The sequence below is a fragment of the Tasmannia lanceolata genome, unplaced genomic scaffold (genome assembly GCF_043159265.1).
Source record: "Tasmannia lanceolata isolate RefF3 unplaced genomic scaffold, GAP_Taslan_0.1 ptg000003l, whole genome shotgun sequence".
NCBI lineage: Eukaryota > Viridiplantae > Streptophyta > Magnoliopsida > Canellales > Winteraceae > Tasmannia > Tasmannia lanceolata.
The window spans coordinates 42,967,619-42,990,038 of record NW_027518680.1 but is presented as its reverse complement, the minus strand read 5'-3'; the positions used below and the strand labels follow the sequence as shown (position 1 = coordinate 42,990,038).

The window sequence follows — 22,420 nt, the reverse complement described above, 5'->3', positions numbered from 1 at the left end:
ATTCTAAACTACGATGCCTAACCATCTAGAACCGCTATCCTAGACTCAATCCACTAGACTCGACTGATTTTTAAAGCTTTTTACACAATTGCTTAAGTTCATGTGAATTGTAATTTTTAGGACTCTATATGCCCTAACTAATGCAAGTTGGTTAGCCTTAAGCTAATGCAGGTGGGCCCTACATCCTATGTGTATCTAGGCTGTGCAACCTAATAAAAATCATAGGCTGACTATATGCTTCCTAGTCTAGCCACCGGTTCGACTAAATGTCTAACCGATCGACTCGAGGCCTCCTAACTCTAGGGACACTCACACGACAGGACACACCATATCAAACAAATCACGATAGCCCCCTAACTCTAAAACACCCAAAATAATTAGGACAGTCTCCTAACTCTAGGGGAAGATCTTTTTAAAAGGTTTTGAAGAATTTTTGTAATTTTGGAAGATTTGAAATGTTTATTTTTAAAGGTTTGGCTGGACTTGGGATGTGGATCCCAAGCTGCACTACGTACCCTGTGGAAGGGATCAAGCCAACGTAGTTCGAAACGAACTCTCCTAATTACCACTAAAAAAAGCTTAACATTCCAAATGATTTAAAGCTTTTGATATTTTTTAAAGTTTTCATATGTTTTTTAATTTTAAGATATTTTCAAATGTCTTTGAATTTTAAAATATTTCAAATGTTTTTGTTTTAAATTTCAAAGTATTCAAGTTTTTTTTTTTTAAAACGTTTTCACCCTTTTGGTCAAAGACCCAAAGAGAACACACAAAACAACAAACTAGGGAAAAAACCCTAAAGCTACGGGGAAACCCCGAACAAGCAAACTAGTGTCAAAGACACTTGAACTAAACCACAAACAAGTGACTAAAATCCAAAGTAAAAGAGAAAGGATAAAATTTTTAACAAATCAAACTCAGATAAGACTAAGCTAGTCTTTAAGGATAAACCTCTAAACCTAACGGCACTAAAGAGGGTTTACAAATATCTACGAGGCGTCTAAAAGACTAAGCAAGTCTAATATACAAAGAGGGGAATGCTATTTGGACTGAGCAAGTCCCCTAAGGATGGGCTTGGGCTAGCGCCTTCATCGCCCTCACCCAAACAAAATTTACAATTTCAAAGGTAAAGAATACTTGCAAAATAAAAGAAATAATGTGAATCACCAAGAGGAGTTACAGATACTTACACTATAGTATTCTCACAGCAACATCACACTTGTCTTGCTACATCTTAATCAGTTCAAATATCAACTTAATCGGAAATATATTGCATTTGAAACCATTGTCAAAAGAAAGTGAAACTGATTTAGAAAAATGCAAAGTAATAGAGGCATATCATAAACTTATGGTAATACAAATATTGTGTTAACTGTTATCATAGCATAAGACCAAAAGGATATAAAGACAATGCTAAAAGGAATATACAAATCCTGTAAATGAACTTGCATAGCTTAATGAACTCAAGCAGATATGCCCAACTAGATCGCTTAGTACCATTTATAACATGACCTGTTCATCCTTAAATCTATTCACTGATGAGGTAAAAACATGACTAATGAAAAGGAAATCACTTATGAACAATACATCATCATATGAATAATGAAAAGACTATACACTGGAGAAGAATATTCAATCATCCTTATAAAACGCAACAACACATAAATCAGCCTACTATTATCAAGAAAAACAAAAAAAACCGAATATGCTGTTGGAATCCAGAAATAATTAGCTTATCTTATCTATGGAAAAGTTTTATTAAAGTATAAGGTGGTCAAAATTAAACAACTTACCATCTTGAAAAAATATAACACATATACACTATATCTTCCCCCATATGAATGTGTTAATTCTCAACCCTCTTAGCACTGTTGCTCATTAAAATTCCCACAAATTTTCCATATTCTTTTACTATGGTTATTAATGTCCATGACTTTCAATACTAACTAACTTACAACCATCCGAAAATAAGGACAATTCGAACAAACAGGTCCTGTTATGAATTCTCTTTCCAAACTGCTGTAGCAAATCAACTAATCATAGGTTCAATACTATCATAATAAGCCAAATTCTCATTCAAACCATGATTTACAGAGAAATAAATCTCCTAAATAATATCACAGCTTGTCAAAGATGATCTCCATAAACCCAGTCACGTTGGAATTAATATCACTTTGAAATGAATGAACAGTGACAAACCAATACAATGTATATGATATGAAGAGAATAATTATACTATACTATTAAAGCAGGCAGGTTTGAATAAGCTCTATAATTAACTCCCAACTTACTCCAGCTTAGACAGCCTTATAAGCCCCCATCGATAATATGAGAAAACCTTTACATTCCATATAAGATTTATAAAATTAGTAGGGGTAAAGGGTCCTTTTTTTATAAAAAAAAATTGGAAGAAACAACATCAATGGGCTAGAATGGGATGAAATTCCACGACATAACAAAGTGGATATGCAGCTCAAGATAGTTGTTTCACAAAGTGAACCCAACAGCTAAAAAAAAAAAATGGAATTACATAGTGAACCTGATTATAAGACAACGTTCACTAGATTACTCTAACTGATTTTTTTTTTTTTTTACATGACAACATTTAATCATGCCACTTCATTCATCGTCCCACTTGGCTCAAAATATCTGTATGGGTTCAAAGATTATGAAGTTAAATAGGCACATCCAAATTACTCAAGTAGATAAACACAACATTTAATATAGTTACAAGTAATTTAAGTGATAACTAAACATGGCAACACTCATATCTATGAATGTGTTTGATAGATAATGAATGCAACAGCACTTCATCTGGAAATCACCTTTTCTGTTTTTACGATAATTCCTCTGCTAAAAGGGAAATTCCAGCTTAAATTATAATATCCATTCAACCAATTTCTAAGGCCTTGATAACTGCATTGAAGAAAATACGGACTAATAATGCAACACAGGGACCAAACTATGGACTGGATTAGTTAGAACATGAATTGAATTTTGTCAAAGCAGGGGCTGATTTAATGCAAAATAGAAAATGATTTGATACAAAACAGGGAACGATTCATTCAAAGAGGAATCCTATATGTGCAATTTCAAAGGCCAAGATTTCCCAATTCTCATGCTCAAATTCAGCTTGATAATCTGTACAAGTGACTATAAATCATATTATGTTTGAAGATCCATGCCAGCCCTATTATTATCCAATCCTATCATATCCAGTTCAGCCTTAACCTTTCAAGAAAATTTATATTCAGATGACTACTGCTTCACTCTACCTTATTCGTATCCTTAACAAAATAAATATACATGTTCAACAAGAGAGCACAAATATCAATTGTTTCAATACACTGGAAATTTCTTCAATTAAAAAAATAATAATAATAATTGTTTGTATGTTTGATTTAAACCAAATGAAATCAATTTTCTCAAGTGATTTTATTAAGGACATTTGTACAAAACCAAAAATTCGTGAATCATGGACTTAAATGTGAGTGAATGAACTAACCTATTACAAGGATGGAAAAATGGAAAGAAACAGATCACTGAATGACCTTGATAGGAAAATATGTAAGATTATTGAATAATTAGGCTACAAATGTAATCTACATTTCATTGGGTATTCATCCTATATCCATTATAATACGTACTACTAACACCTATAAAGACTTTAAGAAACTCATCAATTAATTGATCAAACAGGAGAACCTCCAAGACTATTCATGACAATGCATGTTTCACTCCAAAATGAACTAGTCAAACCAGTTGAAATATAGTATATAATAGACCTTTACACTTAATCCTTGATTTTAGAAATTTTAACCTCTCAAAAACTCTGCATCTCTATAAAACAATTCGTGATCACATGTTACTAAAATGAAACCTCTTAAAAAAAATTGAATTTAAATATGAAAACAAATTTTCCTTGAAATAGATTTCTTAATAACAATGGTCTTGAGTTTACACATTTTTTTTTAAGCAGTCCAAATGTATCAAATTTCCTCAATTAGACATTCCTTGGAACAACTATCAAGCTCTGTAACCACTAAAAAAATGAATAAGAAACCGTATGATCTATTATTAAAAGAAAATTGGATCTTTGAAACTAAAACCTTCATATTCCATTGCAGACCAGATAAAGAAGGAAGATAATATGAGATCATATAGCTAGACATGATATGATAGAGTTAATTAAAAATAAAACTGAGTAAAAAAAATGATTTTCACAACTAAAAATTCTCAAAACAGAGCATTCATCTTGACTTTCACTTTTTTTTTATATATAAAGAGTCAATAGATCAAACCAGCAGGCAACAATACAAGCAGAAAATTTTATGGCGTAGACATGTTCCATGAGCAGACCATTGCAGCTAACTTAAAAAAAAATTGATATGAGCTTGAAAGTAAGAAACTGTATGGGAATACCTTCACTGAAATGAGATAGAACCATCTTAATCTTGTGATCAAAACAAAGGTCCAATGACACGAAGAGATAAGAAGTTACAAGTTATAGGTGTTAAAAAAAATAGAGGTAGGATCATGTTAAGCCACTAACTTTTCACACCACATCTCTCCTAAATCTGCTCTAATTTTATAATCTCAGATTAATTGAAAACCAAATTACCATAACTCATCAACAAGAACAGGGCTACTATAATCATTTCTCATTAATATAACATGCAAACAGCAGCACCATAAGCAAGGAATCATTATTGGAAGTAAGGCATACGAAATAGAACAGGCAAAAATGAGCTGAGATTAGAGGATCAATCCTTAAAAAAAATAAAATATATAATAGATTTCTGTATACTAATATTTAAGCTTATTATATGTATAAGTAAAAAAATAAAATATCAAATCATCTTTAGGAAAACTAAGGCAAATATAAAATAAAAATTCAGCAAAAAATGGATTAAAACAGAAATTATCTATGATAACAACAAATTATCTTTGAATTTAACGAAAGGAATAGAATGAACAACCTGATAGAGAAGATCTAGGTATCTGAAATGCATACCTTTTAATAAATATACACAATATACTAACTAGTATCCCAAAGCTCCAACCATTTTTCTATGAACCTGACTTAGATGAATCACTTAAGGAACTTAAGGACATGAAACTCACTAAAATAACTGATTCTCATAAAAAAATCTAATAATTTATTATAAGAGATCATGCAGAAATGACATAATAAAGTCAAATAAAAAACAGAAATTCATGAAAATAAGTCATGATAATCACATAAAAAAAAACATATAAGATTATTTTCAATAATTAGTTCGCCTACCTGGAAGATTGCCTCTTGCGTTTTCTTCTTATTTTGCGACTGATCTTCGGGATTTTGATGTAAATCTCTTTCAATGAAGGAACATATGCCCAAAGTCTACTCGAAATTGACACTTATTCCTCTTACTCATTAATTTTCAATCAAACCAACAGATCTCACAAACGAAACTCCAAATCTCTAGATCTAAAGCTAGAATCAACTATTTAGAAGTAAAGATCTAGAATATAAAGATCATATCTGAATTTTGAAGCTCAAGGTTAGGGTTTCCAAAACAGATCTTGAGGTTAAGTTTCTAACAAAGTGACATAAAAGAAAACAAAGGCAAAATGATCTGAACAAGAACGCTAAACCTTATTGCCGGATTCCGACATGTAACTCTTGAAGAAGAAGACCGGAGAAAGAGGAGAGACTAGAGTTCGGATCAGAAAATGGGTTTAGATTTTGAAATTTCAAAATAGAACAACAAAGAATGAGAGGAAAAGGATGAGATGAAAGTGAAGAAGCAAAAGAAATGACCGGAGGTTGACTCGAAAACGGCCGGAGAACGATCGGAAAAATGGCCGAAGTTAGGGTTTGACAAAACCAGATCTACTTTCTCTCTCCCTCTCTCTCTCTCTCTCTCCAACGAAATTTTTTATTTTTTTTTAGAAAAAGACTTAAATTCGCATTTATAGAAAATTTGGAGTGACGATATTGGCACTACCATTTTTGATTGGCGCGCGGTTGCGCAAAAATTTGATGAAACGCGCCGCAAAATCGCGTCCTATTCGGCCAATGCATGTCCATTGGAGGATAAATTAGCCCCCCTAACCAGATAAATTCACTCCCCTTTCTGGTTTATACTACGGTTCCTATTTGGCTCGTTTGCTAGGCAAACGTGCTCGGATTTCGACGAAATTTTGCAAGGACCTTGATAGGACCCTAAACCAGCTTAGGGTGAAGTTTGGGATCTTACCTAGCTGATTTGATGGGGTTTCGCACAAATACGGGAAGTTTAGGGTACGGTCAAAATGGGGTGTCTACAGCTATCAACTGTGGTGGGGTGGAAACTACCGCTCTCAGGTCCCTCTGGACGGGGCGTCCTATGATGGCGCTGTAAGTGAATGGTATATCCACGACCAAAAAGGTGGTCATGCCAATTTTTTGGAGGGGGTGCGTCCTGAAGGTGACGAGTAAGTCAATTCTGCCGCTGACCCGTACGGACGCACCGGAAAACCCGTATATGGAATACTCCGCAGGCCCCAACCTTCCCTTGCCCAATTTCATTTCTTCGAAGGTTTCGAGGTGTAGCACGTTGACGGAGCTCCCGATATCTACCAAGATCTTTCCTACATCGAAGTTGGCGATGATCAATCTGATGACTAGCGCGTCATCGTGCGGGACTTGTAGTCCGTTGTAGTTCTCGGTGGAGAAGGAGATGACCTGGCTTTCTTGGAGAGGATCCGTCCAGGCCTTTTTAGAAGATATTTTCAGGGAGTATACTTGCTCTGCGTACGCTCGCCGACCAGCTGTTGTTCCCCCCTGCTGGAGGCCCTCCCGCGATGATGTTGATTTTTCCAACAGCAGTGGGCGACTGCTCGGGGGCTGGCGCCTGGCGGGGAGGCTCTTCTCTTTTGGGGGACCGATGGTTCCGCGAGCGGTGGCGACTGCCTCGAGAGCGATTTATGCTGCGAGATCGGTGTCTACTGGGGGACCGGCGCCGGCCCCTCGACCTGCTGGCAAGGAAAGAGCGGTGCGTTTCACTCAGGTAGTGGGAGCGCTCTATTCGCATGGGGCTCCTAAGGTGCTGATCTAAATTACCTTCCTCGGCCAGTTTTTCTAACTGAAGCCTAAGATGGAAGCAATGGTCGGTTTCGTGGCCGTGGTCCCTATGGAACTCGGAAAACCTTCCGGAGGAGCGCTTCCTTGGGTCAGTGCTCAATTTCTTGGGAGGGGTTAGGAGACCCTGATCCCTGATGGCGAACAGAACATGGGAGAGGGGAACCTTTAGGGGAGCATTTCCTAACCTTTCAAAGACGGGAATGGGGTTCCAATTCGCTGGTCTTTCTTCGGCCTGCAGTTTCTCAGCCCCCCTGCCATCTTCTTTCTTTTTTCCTCGTGGCCGGCCCCGTCTCCATTCCCGTACGCAAGCTTCTTCAGCTCGTATGAAGTTATTAGTTTTGGATTCAAGTTCTTGTAGGTCCCGCGGTGGCTTGAGGGTGAGGTGTAGTTTGAGGTTTTGGTCGGTGGTGGTGTTCTTTAGAGCTGCAGTCGCTATCTGGACGTCGATGTTGAAAAGCTGAGCCAACCCGAAATTGAATTTTAGCATGAAGTCTCTCAGGGTCTCGTTCTTTCCCTGTCAGAGGGCCAAGAGGACGTCCGCCAGGTCGTGGCAGAGGCAATTTTTGGCGAGCCTTGCGCTGAACTTCCTTCCGAATTCATGGAAGGATGCGATGGAGTCCGACTCCAGACGCAGGTACCAATCATTAGCGATTTTTCTCAACAAGGAGGCAAAGGCCTTGCACATAAATCCATCCGACGCTCCCCAGAGCTCCATTACCCTCCTGAAAGTTTGGAGGAACTCTAGGGGATCTGTACTTCCATCGTAACAACCGAATAAGGAGAGATCTATCCCCATCTCCACAGGAGTTTTTAGGATCTCCGCGGTGAATGGGGACGCCGTCTCTCTTTCCCACTCGTCCAGAATGTCGTGGGCATAGGGTTTTTTCATCTCTCGCTTAACTTTCGGATCTGTCTCTGCAGATCAGCCAGCTGGTCTAGCCCTAGCAGTTGCGCCGAGGTAGCCACCTCCTCCACCCGTACCGGAGGTAACTCTTGGAACCGAGTCATCCGGGTAGGGAGGGCGTGGCTTTGGGTAGCTTGTTTCCCGACGTCTGGTTCATACTCCCCAGCTAGGGGAGGTAAAGGGCTATTTGTCGAAAGGCAGGCAGCTCGGACAGGTGCGCGCCTCCGCCGAAGGTGACATTCCTCGGGAGAATCTCTGCCGTCCTCTTCGTAGGCTTCAGTCCGACCATCTGTTACCGGAGGCATTTTCGGAACTGGAGGCTTCGATTGCGGAGGCAATCGTAGGAAGAGCTCCTGGCAAAGCTCATTGAACATTTGCATAGTAGGGACCATTTGTGGTGTGCTGGAAGCGGGCCTATGCTGGTTCGAGGCTTGCGAGTTCTGGTCCCAAGAATTGGAGACTTGGGCTTGTGCATGTTGGGCTTGGCTTCTGGTCATTACTCATATTTCTTGCTGTTGGGCGTGGTTTCTCACCGTCACAAAGTGTTCAGGCTTAGACGAGTCCCACGGATGGCGCAAATATGATGGCGCCAGAATCCGGGTTCGCGATAGCGCCGTGGGTAAAGAGCCTCCGCGGGGGTCTGCAATCACAAACAAAGGGGTTAGGGAGGTCCGGGGTGGGTCCCGGACGACCACTTCGACACCCAAGTCAAATTCTAGACCAACGATATAAAGAACAACAAGAAATGGTGGAGGTACAATCAAGTTTACCAGGGCCGATGTGCCGGCTCTTTCTCTGTTATCTGGGTGGGCGAGTTGGGGGTCGAGGGAGGGATAGGGCATCCAGCGCCTCCTCCCCTTCTTGATTAAAGTTGGGGAAGCCCTGTAGACACCCCCATTTTGCTCCGCTTTAATCAACAAAGAAGTTAATGTTTCTCTATCGGTTTTCTAGTGTTTTCTATTTCCATGTCCGTTTCTTACATTATCTCGATCTTTTCGATCATTTCCACCGTGTTTTCCATCTTTTCCAGCAAGTATTGAGAAAGAGTGTTCATGAAGTTCCTAGTGAGAGGAGTTTGTGCGAATTTTGTGGTCCTACAATTGTGATTTGGGTTGAACAACTGAGCCAATATAATTTTCGATTGGAAAAAAGCTCAAATTTCAATGGAGTTTTGGTCTTGTTTGGGCCCACCAACAATAAATCCTGAAAATTATTCTAGAAGGGTTCGATCACTCAGTGAAAATGATCTTTGGGTGCTGTCTTCATATTTTCGTATCTCATCAAAGGGATGGTCAGGATCATCAAATGAAAATTATTTTAGGTCACAACATTCCGCAAAGTAGTTCATGAGATAGACGGTGTGGATAATCTTATGGCCCGAGATGCACATCCAATTGAAGTAATTTGGAAGCATGTCAAATTTACACTATGGTACATCAAATGGACAATTCTTGATCACCCTATGGAAATAATTTGAGTACACACCCATTTCACATTGAGGCCCACCAAATGATTTCGAACCATCTACTTAATGTGAACATGGGCCCAACCACATGTCTCGGTCACAAGGAAAATGCATGCTCAGTCAAGTTAGTAAGTGCGCCCACTAGTAACAAAAAAAATTCAATTTTAAGAGGATTCTCATTTGGTCACGTTTGGTGGGACCTACAAGTGATAAAATTTCCAGGAGTTGTCATTTTAGTGTGTCTGTGGCTCAATTTCGAAATTTGATGATTAAAAGAAAGTCTAGGTTCTTCCAAGCCAATGTGACCCATGTTTAGCAAGTCCCATTGTTGTAAAAGAAATAGGCATATAAAACCATTTAGGAAGTATGTGCACGTGTGAAGTTGCCATAATGTCAAGGTTTTTTTTTTTTTTTAACAAGAGTACAAGTATCTCTTTTATATGTTGTAAAAGATGGAAACATGGGTTGCTGTAATAGAAAGCAAAGGATTGTTTCTAAAAGTTGTTAACATTTTGCAATTCCTTGGGATATTGGAATGACCCTATCGTGTGCTTAAGTGTGCTGAGGTGGCTGTTTGGACGTTAGGAGTCTATATTTTCTTAAGAAAAGTAATCAAGTGGCTGATATGTATCTTGTATCAGAGAGTTTAATTTCAGTTTTGGAGAGCCACCATACAAGCAGGATGCCTTTGCTATTTCTTCATTGATTTGGGACAACATATAATTAAATAATGGAAGTATATTCACGTGGACAATTTCTATTCTATTCAGCTTTATGATGGCATGTTGCCGTTCTGTGCAGCACTCTCTTTGGAAAAAAAAACAGATGGCAAGCAGCTCACGTTTGGGAGGGAAAGAGATAAAAATGACAATAAGAAAGAAAATATGGAGGTTGCCAAATGAGCCAAGTGTTGCTTTCTAAAAGAGGCAAGGAGGAAATTAAAATAGCAAGAAAGAATTCTTAAAAAGTGATTGCAAGCAGAGAAGGGGGGATTGGGATTTTTTTTAAGCTCTTTTGCTCTTCTCAGGGCATCAACTTACATTTTTTCTTGATCTTCCTCCAAATCACAGATTCTCTTACTCTCTCTCTCTAATATATACGTTGAACAGGAGAATGGACATTTGAGGGAGGATCCTTGGAGAATTAGAGGAGACCGGTTCCATCTCTCTTCCATCGCTCTTTCTCTACTCCCAACATCCCATTTTTTTGGCAGCCCTCTTTTCCAATCTCTTAGTGACTAACAATTTCATCTCTCTCTCTCTCTCTTCCATTGACGAACTCGAGCTCTAATCCTCTTCTCTCGCGGTTATCTTTGTGTTGGCAAATTCTCTTGGACGCGGATCGGATCGTCACCAAACCGGTTTATCTCTTCCGGCGATTCGGATTTTCTATAGCGTATAAAAGGGTGCGACAAAGCGTATACCTCGGATTTACCCACCCTAGAGACAAGGAGCGCGATCAACGGTAGGTTCCTCCATTTTTATAATATCGAAAGTAGAAAAGCATGCTTAGGGCCGTTTCTTCTTTGTTTTCTTCATGATTTTCGTAAAAGTTATCATGCATGATCTAATATGATTTTGTTAGGTCAGTTTATTTGATTATCAATTTTGGTAAACAAAAAGAATCGTTTTATGAGAAAATTGGGTGTTTAACCGAATGGGATATCTAGTGACTTTAGAATAGTTTTACAAAGTGAGTGTTTTAAAAACGAGGATTTTTCACGAAGATATGTTTTCTGGGTCTTAATGAGGTTAAAAGAACACCAAAGATTTAAAAATTCAGGTAGATTTCATTTGTTTTGATGGCTCAAAAAATTCGTTTAAAAAATATCCGGAAATAGGATTTTGATGGTTCTAAAAATCGTTCGTATAAAAAAATAATTCGAAACTAATTGAAATTTGGTCGTCAGTAGAGTTTTGATGTTTAAATATCATATAAAAATTTTCAAAAGATTTGGAGTTGATTTATTATTTCTACTGGAATTGTTTTGATAAAATCACTGATTTCCATGTATGTGAAGGACATATCATCAAACGAACTCCTTAAAAGCTGAAATTTGGTAAGAAGATTAACTGACCATTCATAATCATATTGTGAATTGCTCTGACCAGAATTTGAATATATCCGTTAAAAATAGATAATTATCGAAATAATGTCTGAATGTTTTCTCATAATTTTCTATTTTTCCGAGAATAGTCTAGTAAAAGTTTGGTTGGATTTGGAATTATTTTGCTGTATTTGTTAGTGTAATGTCATCAATCTGACCTGAAAATGAAAAATCAATTAAAAATCGAATTTCAATCTTTAAAATCATGAACAATTAAAACAAAATATATTTTTTAAGAATACATCATATCCTAAAATTTCTGGAACAGATAACTTAATTAGCTATAGTCTTCTTTGTAAAACATTAATCTGATCCAATTGTGATAAATTCATTTAAAAATCCAAATTAATTCAAAGCACCTTGAAAATTTTTAGAGAACTCTAACTTTTCATAATGTATTCAATCACTAAGCTATCTGAAACAGAAATCTTAGGAGTAATAGATTTCCTTTGTAAAATAATATGTTAGGATAATTTAGATGCCGAGATCGTAAGCATTATCGTATACTAATTGCGATTGATCTAGCATAATTGGAGTGCGTAAATTATAGTATGTTATTGGCTCCGAGGTCCACTGTCCACGAAAATCCTGAGAAATATGCCAGGCAATAATATACTATAACTTACGTGCTAAATTATACGAGGGTTGAGAGCACGATTCCCTTCCATGGTTGCGATTGAAGGCCGAAACTTGCGAACCATAGAGCCTTTGGTATTCCTTAGATGTTTAGGAATAAAAAATCCCTGAAATCGAAAATCATCAAGTTCAACAAAGTGAACTAACTCACTTCGTGTCTTTGGAACCGTTGGATTACGGCTTCCCATCGTAGGAACCATTAGAGCCCCATTTAGGAACACTTGTGTCATGTTGTATTCTAGGTTTTAGGGTATCTTAGAGTTAGGGAGTTCAGCCTCATCACGACCAATTGCTATTATTAGCAATTGAGACATAGATCTAGTTACCCCACTTTTCTCCTAGGACAAACCTAGTTACCTAGGATGTAGGTTAACCTGCATTAGTCTAAGGGACGTCTTGCACTTAGATAGGACTATATAGCATCTTAGATGAAGTCCTAGGATAATAAAATCTTCAACTTGAACTAAATAATTTCTCTTAAACTGTTAAAACATTAAATCCAGTCTAGATCGGTGTCCTAGATGAGTTAGGCATAAGTAGCTTAGTTCAGGTGCACCGAACTACGATCGACTCTGATTCCAGTGAGGCTGGGATACGTAGGCAACTTGGGTACTTGAGTGGCATACTAAGCCCGAGTCGGCTCCACATATAAGTGGTGGGGTTTTGTACATTAATCCTTAAATTAAAAGTAATTAAATCACTTAGGACTTTCCATGAAATTAGAATTTTAGGAGAACTTTCACTTAGATTGAATTCAAACAAATTAAGAAAATCAAGATACACATTTAGGAATTACACTGAAATTAGATCTTAGAATGCATGTCATGTAATTCGCACATTAATATAGAGTTAAATGAGCCATTTAAAATAAATTCAAAAGAGTTAACTTTTGGAATTGAAGACTGATTATAGGGCAAGAATGGTGCATGTGGTGGTAACTCCCCATACCTTCCATTCTCGTAACCAGGTAACAAGTCTAGATTTCTGGTCAATTATGGGTCCTAGATCCCTCATCTAAGTAGCGACTCTGTCACTCTCTTTTGTGTGAAATTCAGATTGCCTTAGTGATCCCAAGTTCACAGAAAAGACGAATTAAATCACACCTTGCTAGGCTCAGCGGCTTACCCCTGCCCTTATGGGTACTGGGTTGCACGTTTGTTTGCACTCTATGGCTTGGTTGCTGCCTGCTTAGTTGGGTAATTAAAATCAATAATAAAAAGCACACGCCATTCGCGTGAGTACGAGAGACCAAGAGAGAGCGTGATGCCTCGCGTCATTCCCCTCTCACGGGATCGGGTTTCACAAGCCCTACTGGAGATATAGAACTTCCTCTAATGGCTTTACTTTTTTCGGAGTCGTTGGTTTTCCCCGGCTGGATCTGGTCCTCTTTTTTTAGGGACTTAATGGTGTATTTATACTTTGATCTTGCATGCAAATCCTCTTCATGGGGCGCCACGTGGACGTTTTTATCATTTCTGAGAGAAAACCTTCTTTTGCTGGATTGGGTTGCCCCTCTAGTTTGATGGCGCGCATGGCTTTGTTGTGTAATCTTGCCCATAATCGCGATGATGAAGTTTTTTGGAGGCGGGGAGGTGACACGTGGCAGGATCACGTGGCCTTACCGTGTATTAATGTCTCTTTTAATCGTGATTAGATTCTTTTGCCGCATGGGTGACACGTGGTGAGATCCATCGGTCTGCCGTATTTATGCCTTATTAGGACACAGTTTCCACAAAGGCATTAAAAAAAACTGCTTAGTCAAGTAATTTGATTAAGAATGCTTTCTAGATACTCTTATACAAAGAACTTAAGTAAGCTATAAAAAGGAGAGAAACCCAAAGTTTACGCTGAAAATCTTGATAAGAGATGCTTTCCACTAGCCCATATGCAAAGGAATCCAGTGAGCTCTTAAAACATTTAGAAATATGAAAGTGGTGCTCAAAAACCTTGATTAAACATTTTGTTCCATGTTCTCGTATGGAGAGGACTGCAATGAGCCACGAAAATAGAGAAACCACAACAATTTCACCAAAAAGCCTTCACTAAAGGTGTTTTCCAAGTGCTCATTTCATGCCAATAAAACCAAGTTGAAATAAAAGGAGAAGCTCAACAGTTAGACAGAAGTTTTGAGGTGAAAATTGGCCCCACAACTAATGAAACTAAAACAGGATAAAAGAATCAAGTTACTCCTTTAAAGTTAAAGTGTGAAAAAACTTATATGATGAGACATAATAGAAACTACACCTCAGAAATTTGATAAAGAATGCTTTTTAGGTGCCCTTCTACAAAGAACTTAAGTAAGATATAAAAAGGGCCTTAATTAAATGACACCTAAATGGGGCCTTAAAGAAAGGATGTGATGGGACACAAAATGGGGCCTTCTTCCTTTTATATTTCTTTCAATTTAGTAGCATTTTTCAGCTTTTCATTGCATTCGCTAGCTCCTTGAAGGAGTCCAAAACTGATATGTGTGTTTTTTGGCGGCAAGGAGAATCTAATGCACCTAATTTCGTGCCTTAAAATGGTATACACAATTTTTGTACGTTTTGAAGTTAAATTTGGGGGAGTGCCATATGAAAATGGGCTTTTTGGTTGTGCTGTAAAAGGCGGGTGACATGTGAAACCGGGCTTTTGGGTTTTAACTTTGGAACAAATTCATTTTTTAGGACTGTTTCCTGTTTCGTGAAAATATTGAGTCAAACTTAATGCTAAAGTAATCTTGTAGAATTTTTAACATGATATTTGAATCTAGAACGAAAAATTTATTAGAAAAGTCTATGGGTTGCTTTTAGCATTTGACCTTAAGCTAATAAGTTGAACCATGAACTCTAAGCCCATATAAAGAAGCCCATGTAGAAAAGCCCATGTAGGAAGGTCCATATCTGTGGAAAAGTCTAGAGCACACTTGATGTTACTTGTGTAGACCATAAGCTTGTAGAGATTCTTAGAACTGTTTAGAAACTTGATATGTGTGGAAAGGCCTAGAGTACACTTGGTGTTACTTGTGTAGACCATAAGCTTGTAGAGATTCTTAGAACTATGTAGAAACTTGATTAAGATAAAGTTACAACTTTATTATTGTTACTAATTAAAAGAATTAGCTTAAATGAGTCCCATCTATCAGATATAAGAATCATCTTGAACACTTTAGAAAGAGACAGAGCTGCTTGTGTAGAGATAAGAAGAACCAAAGAAAATAAAGGAGAAAACTAAGGGAAAAAAATCCAAGGAGATTGTGTCTTTGATTGAAGAAAAGTTAAGAAGGCAAGTGACTTAGTTATGTTTTATCAGTACATAAATGTTATAGGTAAGTAATTTAGATCAAGTATTTTCACTTAATGACTTGGATTATATGTACTCTTTCTTATGAAAAAAGTCTTGCCCAATCTTTCTGTGAATTAAGAAAATTATGCTTGTTTTTTGTATGACTATAATTATTTAATTCTGGACAATGACCTAAATTTGAACTTGATTTGATTAGCCATTCTAAAACCAAAATTAGTGAAAATTATACTCAAATTGAAGGATTCAATGTCAACTTTCCAACGAAAGAAACGGAATTGAAAAATTCCAAGTATTTTGAAAGTTATGATGGAAACGGTGAGATGTGTCTGTTTATGACGGGAAATCCGAGCAGATTTCTTACTTGACTTCGAACCTAATTTTACCAGTCATTTTGAAACCAAAATTAGTGAAATTTATATCCAAATCGAAGGATTCGAAGTCTACTTTTCAACGAAAGAAACAGAATTGAAAAATTCGAAGAATTTTGAATATTATGACGAAAACGGTGAGACGTGTCTGTTTATGACGGGAAATCCGAGCAGAGGGAAAATAAAAAGGAGAAGTTGAAAATAGAAGAAATACTAGTGGTGCGAGAGTACCAAGATATTTTCCCCGAATAATTTTCCTCTATGCCACCTTAGCGAGAAGTGGAGTTCTTTATTGACTTAGTTCCGGGTATTGTTCCAATTTCAAGGACTCCCTCGAAGTCATGAAGAGCATTGTCAACATTTACATATGGTGCTTCAAGTATTGCGAGAGAAGTAATTGTTGAAAAATTGAGTAAATGTGAATTTTGGCTTGAGAGAGTGACCTTTTTGGGTCATGTAATTTCCAAGGATGGAATTTCAGTAGATCCTACCAAAATTGAAGTTGTAGTTGCCTGGGAAAGGCCTACTAACGTGACAGAAGTTCATAGTTTCTTGGGTCCTGCTGAATACTATTGGAGATTTGTGGAAGGATTCTCAAAGATAGCTATCCCTTTAACACATTTGACACAGAAGAATGTGAAATTTATTTGGGCTAGTGATTGCGAGCGTAGTTTCTAAGATTTGAAGAAAAAGTTGACATCAACGCCAGTGTTAACCTTATCAGATGGGAATGGAGATTTTGTTTTATATAGTGATGCTTCTTTCAAAGGCTTGGGATGTGTTCTTATTCAGCAGGGCAAGGTTATAGCTTATGCATCACGCCAATTGATGCCATATGAGCTTAAATACCCACTACATGATTTGGAACTAGCAGCGATAATTTTTGCCTTAAAGATTTGGAGGAATTATTTGTATGGAGCTAAATTTGAAATATTCATAGATCACAAAAGCTTGATGTACTTATTTTCTCATAAAGAGTTGAACATGAGGCAGCGCCGATGGATGGATTTATTAGATGACTATAAACGATTCAGTATCATCCCGGTAAAGCCAATGTGGTAGCATATGCTTTAAGCAGAAAATCAGCAGTTACTGTCTCTTATTTGATGACTACAGAACGGAAAATGTTAGAAGATGTCAGAGAGTGGAATCTGAAAATTGATACTAGAAAAGTGAGAATTTGTTTTGAAAATATGAAATTACAACTACAATTAAATCAACAACTCTAAGAGGCTCAACACAAGGATTCTCAGTTAGTATCAATTATGAAGGAAGTTTCACAAGGGAAGAAGCTTGATTGTGTGGTCAATGATGATGGACTCTTAAAGTTTAAGGGGCGGACTTGTGTTCCTAATGATTCAAACTTGAGGAAATTAATTTTAGAAGAGGCACGTCAAGATTTTAAGAAGAACTATTGGTGGTCTAATATGAATAAAGACATAGCTCAGTTTGTTTCAAAATGTTTGACTTGCCAGCAGGTGAAGGTAGAGCACCAACGACCAACTAGATTACTACAGCCTTTACCAATACCAGAATGGAAGTGGGAGCGAATTACCATAAATTTTGTTTTAGGATTACCGAAGACAAGAATGGGACATGATGCTGTATGGGTTGTTGTAGATAGATTGACGAAGTTAGCTCATTTCCTACCTATTCTCATGACATATTCCTTAGACAAATTGGCAAGGATATAGATATCAATGAGATAGTGAAATTGCATGGCATTCTGGTTAGTATTTTTTCTGGTCGAGACCCTCGCTTTAAATCAAAGTTTTGGAGAATTTTGCATACTACATTGGGTACAAGGTTGAATTTTAGTACATCCTTCCATCCACAGACTGATGGGCAGTTAGAAAGTGCAATTCAGATTCTAGAAGACATGTTGCGAGCTTGTATTGCAGACATGAAAGGAAATTGGGATGACAATGTACCGTTGATAGAATTTGCATATAATACTAGTTATCAGTCAAGTATCCAAATGACTCCATATGAAGCATTATATGGAAGAAAATGTAGATCACTAATTTGCTGGGAAGAGATTGGAGAAAGAAAACTCTTAGGACCAGAATTAGTGCAAGAAGCAACTGATAAAATAAAGTTAATTCGAGAAAGATTAAGAGTTGCTCAGAGCCGTCAGAAAAGTTATGCTAATAATAGAAGAAAAGAATTGGAATTTCAAGTAAGAGATCATGTGTTCTTGAAAATATCTCCAATAAAGGTCGTTATGCGATTTGGGATGAAAGGAAAATTGAGCCTCGATATATAGGTCCATTCAAAGTTTAAGAAGGGAATGGCAATATAGCTTATCGGGTTGCTTTACCTCCAGAATTAGCAGAAGTTCACAATGTGTTTTATGTGTCGTTGCTAAAGAGATATGAACCTGATTCTTCTCATGTTCTTAATTATGAGCCGATACCGATTAGGGAAGATCTCACTTATATTGAGCAACCGGTTCGAATCTTGGCTAGGAAAGATCAACTCCTTAGAACAAAAAGTATTCATTTGGTAAAAGTATTGTGGTAATATCATGACATCGAGAAGGCAACATGAGAGAGAGAAAGAGAAGATGCAATCCGAGAAAAGTACCCTCAACTCTTTAACAGAATCAGTAAGTGAATTTAGAGGACAAAATTATTGTAAGGAGCGGAAAACAGTAACGACTTGAAACTAGTTTGGATAATTAGGTCTATTATTATGCATTTTTAATAGTTTGATTGTGTGTTTAAGTAATAATTTTAATTATTGGGCTTTCATCGAAATTTTAAATGTAAAAGAATTATAACTGATAATATTGAGTCAAACTTAATGCTAAAGTAATCTTGTAGAATTATTAACATGATATTTGAATCTAGAACGAAAAATTTATTAGAAAAGTCTATGGGTTGCTTTTAGCATTTGACCTTAAGCTAATAAGTTGACCCGTGAACTCTAAGCTCATATAAGGAAGTCCATGTAGAAAAGCCCATGTAAGGTGGCCAATGTAGGAAGGTCCATATGTGTGAAAAAATCTAGAGCACACTTGGTGTTACTTTTGTAGACCATAAGCTTGTAGAGATTCTTAGAACTATGTAGAAACTTGATATGTGTGGAAAGGTCTAAAGTACACTTGGTCTTACTTGTGTAGACCATAAGGTTGTAGAGATTCTTAGAACTATGTAGAAACTTAATTAAGATAAAGTTACAACTTTATTAGTGTTACTAATTAAAAGAATTAGCTTAATGAGTCCCATCTATCAAATATAAGAAACATCTTGAACACTTTGGAAAGACAGAGAGCTGCTTGTGTAGAGATAAGAAGAACAAAAGAAAATAAAGGATAAAACTAAGAGAAGAAAATCCAAGGAGATTGTGTCTTGTATTGAAGAAAAGTTAAGAAGGTAAGTGACTTGATCATGTTTTATCGGTTCATAAATGTTATAGGTAAGTAATTTAGATCAACTATTTTCACTTATTACTTTGGATTATATGTACTCTCTCTTATGAAACAAGTCTTGCCCAATAACTTTATGAATTCATAAAATTATACTTGTTTTTGTATGACTATAATTATTGAAATCTGAGCAGATTTCTGACCTAACTTTGAACTTAATTTGATCAACCATTATGAAATAAAAATTAATCAAATTTATACTCAAATCGAAGGATTCGAAGTCTACTTTCCAACAGAATTGAAAAATTCCAAGTATTTTGAAAGTTATGAGGAAAACGATGAGACATGTCTGTTTATGACAGGAAATCCGAGCAGATTTCTGACTTGACTTTGAACCTAATTTTACCAGCCATTTTGAAACCAAAATTAGTGAATTTTATATGAAAATCGAAGGATTCGAAGTCTACTTTCCAACTGAAGAAACAGAATTGAAAAATTCCAAGCATTTTGAAGGTTATGACAAAAACGGTGAGACATGTCTGTTTATGGTGGGAAATCCGAGCAGATTTCTGACTTGACTTTGAACCTAATTTGACCATCCATTTTGAAACCAAAATTAGTGAAATTTAAATGCAAATCGAAGGATTTGAAGTATATTTTCCAACAGAAGAAATGGAATTGAAAATTTTCTAGTATTTTGAGAGTTATAGCAAAAACAATGAAGCATGTCTACTTAAAATTTGGTCTAACTTCAAATGACCATAACTTTGTCAGTATAAGTATGAATTTAGTGAAATTTACAACTATTCAAAACTCTTGAAGTCTACTATTGAATGAAACTAACAGTACTCATAAATTTGTAGTAATTTGAGAGATGTAATTAAAATAGTGAAGCATATCTATTTACATTCGTAAATCCAAATAGACTTCTATGATGCTTTCTTCTGTGATGCATGTTGCAAATAGCATATTACAAGTACTTAGACATTACATGATTCAATGACAGTTAGAAATTCTATTATTGATTATATTGAGAATCCATTTCTTGTAATGCAATGTGGAATATTGTCAAGGATTTGATTATTGATCACCTTGACTAGATTCTCTAGTAAGGTGTCATCTGATTGTTGGTCGCCTTGACTGGGTCCTCCGGTAAGGTGTCATCTGATTATTGGTCGCCTTCGCTGGGTCCGCCAGTAAGGTGTCATCGGATTATTGGTCGCCTTGGCTGGGTCCTCCAGTAAGGTGTCATCTGATTATTCTCGCCATAAGGGCATTGGGGATCGTGGCTTGCGCTAGTCCTCCATTATTATTTTTGGACACATCCAGATGTGGTGATGTGTATGATATGATTTTTGAATATTAATGATTGATTCTTTATGTGAATGAATTTGATGAGATTTTCTGTATATATGCATCTGATTTTCCATGTGCTACACATGACTTCTTTGGGGAAAATCATATGATAATGTGATTAAAGTCAACTAGCTAATATATATGATACGTAACTTATTTCGAATATGGTTATTTGTACAAGTTATTTGATAACTCTTGAAGTTTTATTTTATATATGTTTTCCCGGAGAGGGAATTCACTTATGAATTACTGTTTTTATGATAATCAATTCTACTGAGAATTTCTTGACCATGAACCTATATGATTTGGAATATGAAATGTTTAGAAATGAAATGCATTATACTTTGTTAAATATTGTTACTTTGATATATGAATAGTTGAATGTTAACATGTTATAAGTCCCTCTGTATCATGAGTTGGACATTTATGTTCACATAGGGCATAACTTAGTTGCTTGCTGAGCTGTTTTGCTCATTATAGTTATTTAACTCCTTTTAGAGGTTGAGACTCCAGGATCGAATAGGGAGCAGTGAGGATCATGAAGTAGCTTTGTAGAAGATTTGTTTTTGTTGCACCTGTGTTAGCAGATAATATGTGTATAATATAAATATGTGATCAAAGTTTTAGTTTGGAAGGAAGAGATGTGTAATGTGAATATGTGGCCCTGTTTTGGTTTGGGAGAGAGACAAAAATATGTAATTTTCCTTTTTGAGATATATGTAACTGCTGAATAGATGAATGGAAGTAATCCTAGTAATCTTTGATCGTATGTTCATTGGAATTCATGAAAGAAAAAAAATATAGCACTCGGAACCATTGCATGGAAAGAATTTTGAATGGCACCATGCCATGGGATTTTCAGGTCCTGTGGCGTGGGTCGTGACACTCGTCATGGGACTCATCCTCACGACAACCTATCATTAGTACCACCTTGACAAAATTGGGTGTCTACAGTGTGGCAAGGGTCTCTATGAGGATGTAATTTATTTTTTATAAAAAAGTAAAATTTCTTAAGCACATTAAGAATAGTTAACCCACTGAGGAACAAGGGAAGAAGGTTTTAATATCTAGAGTAGAGATACATGAGCCTTAACGATCTAGTCTCGGAAATTATATTGTTCATGTGTCAAGACTCAGCAGGGTAGTGTTCCCGAGAGAGAAGGCATAAGGAGTTTGAATTTCAAGGATGGAATTCCTTTGAGAGGGAAGAATGAAATATCCCAAACTACCCCTTGGTGCAAATTCGCCCCCTCTCTAGTGAGGAGGGTATTTCTGTTCCTACCTTAATTATGTGATTAGGGCTTGCTTAAACATGTATAAATACTAAGTTTTGGGTAAATCGGGCAGAAAAAACCCTAAACCTAAGAGAGAAGGCTGGGTGATTAGAGAAAATTCGTGTGCAGGCTTAGGAGAATCGTATTTTGAAGCTGGAGATCATGATCAAGGTAAGAAATTCTCATAGACTTTGAGAATATGCTCTTGGAGCTATGAAAACCGATAATTTCTTCCGTTTAATGTTTGAAACTCATTGTATCTTCTTTTCTGGGTTGTACTTAATCCCACAAACCGCGTTTTTAGGTCATATTATTACAAAGACTCTCCATAGAATCTGAGTTGGATCGTTTGTAATGCCCAAGGAAGGAGATACAATGATGTATCGCCCTAAACCCTAATTTCCCTACCAATCGTCGTTCGAAGGGTTTTCGGTAGCCAGATTGGATTTGAAGGAACCCTCTCACCACAAGGAGTCCAACGGATCTGAAATCCCAAAGTGGGGAATGGCAACCCAAGAGAGGGGGGAGAATTGGGTCTTTAAAATTT

At 36.8% G+C, this 22,420-nt stretch overlaps 1 protein-coding gene across 1 annotated transcript; it reads right to left on the bottom strand.

Moving 5' to 3' along the window:
- Positions 1 to 6,292: 6,292 nt before the first annotated feature.
- LOC143869792 (uncharacterized) lies at positions 6,293 to 7,595 on the bottom strand. Its single transcript, XM_077376348.1, has 2 exons — positions 7,088 to 7,595; positions 6,293 to 6,933 (listed from the first exon to the last, which is right to left on the bottom strand). Exons 1-2 carry the CDS (start codon positions 7,593 to 7,595, stop codon positions 6,293 to 6,295), a joined length of 1,149 nt encoding a protein of 382 aa, XP_077232463.1.
- Between the last annotated feature and the right edge of the window lie 14,825 nt (positions 7,596 to 22,420).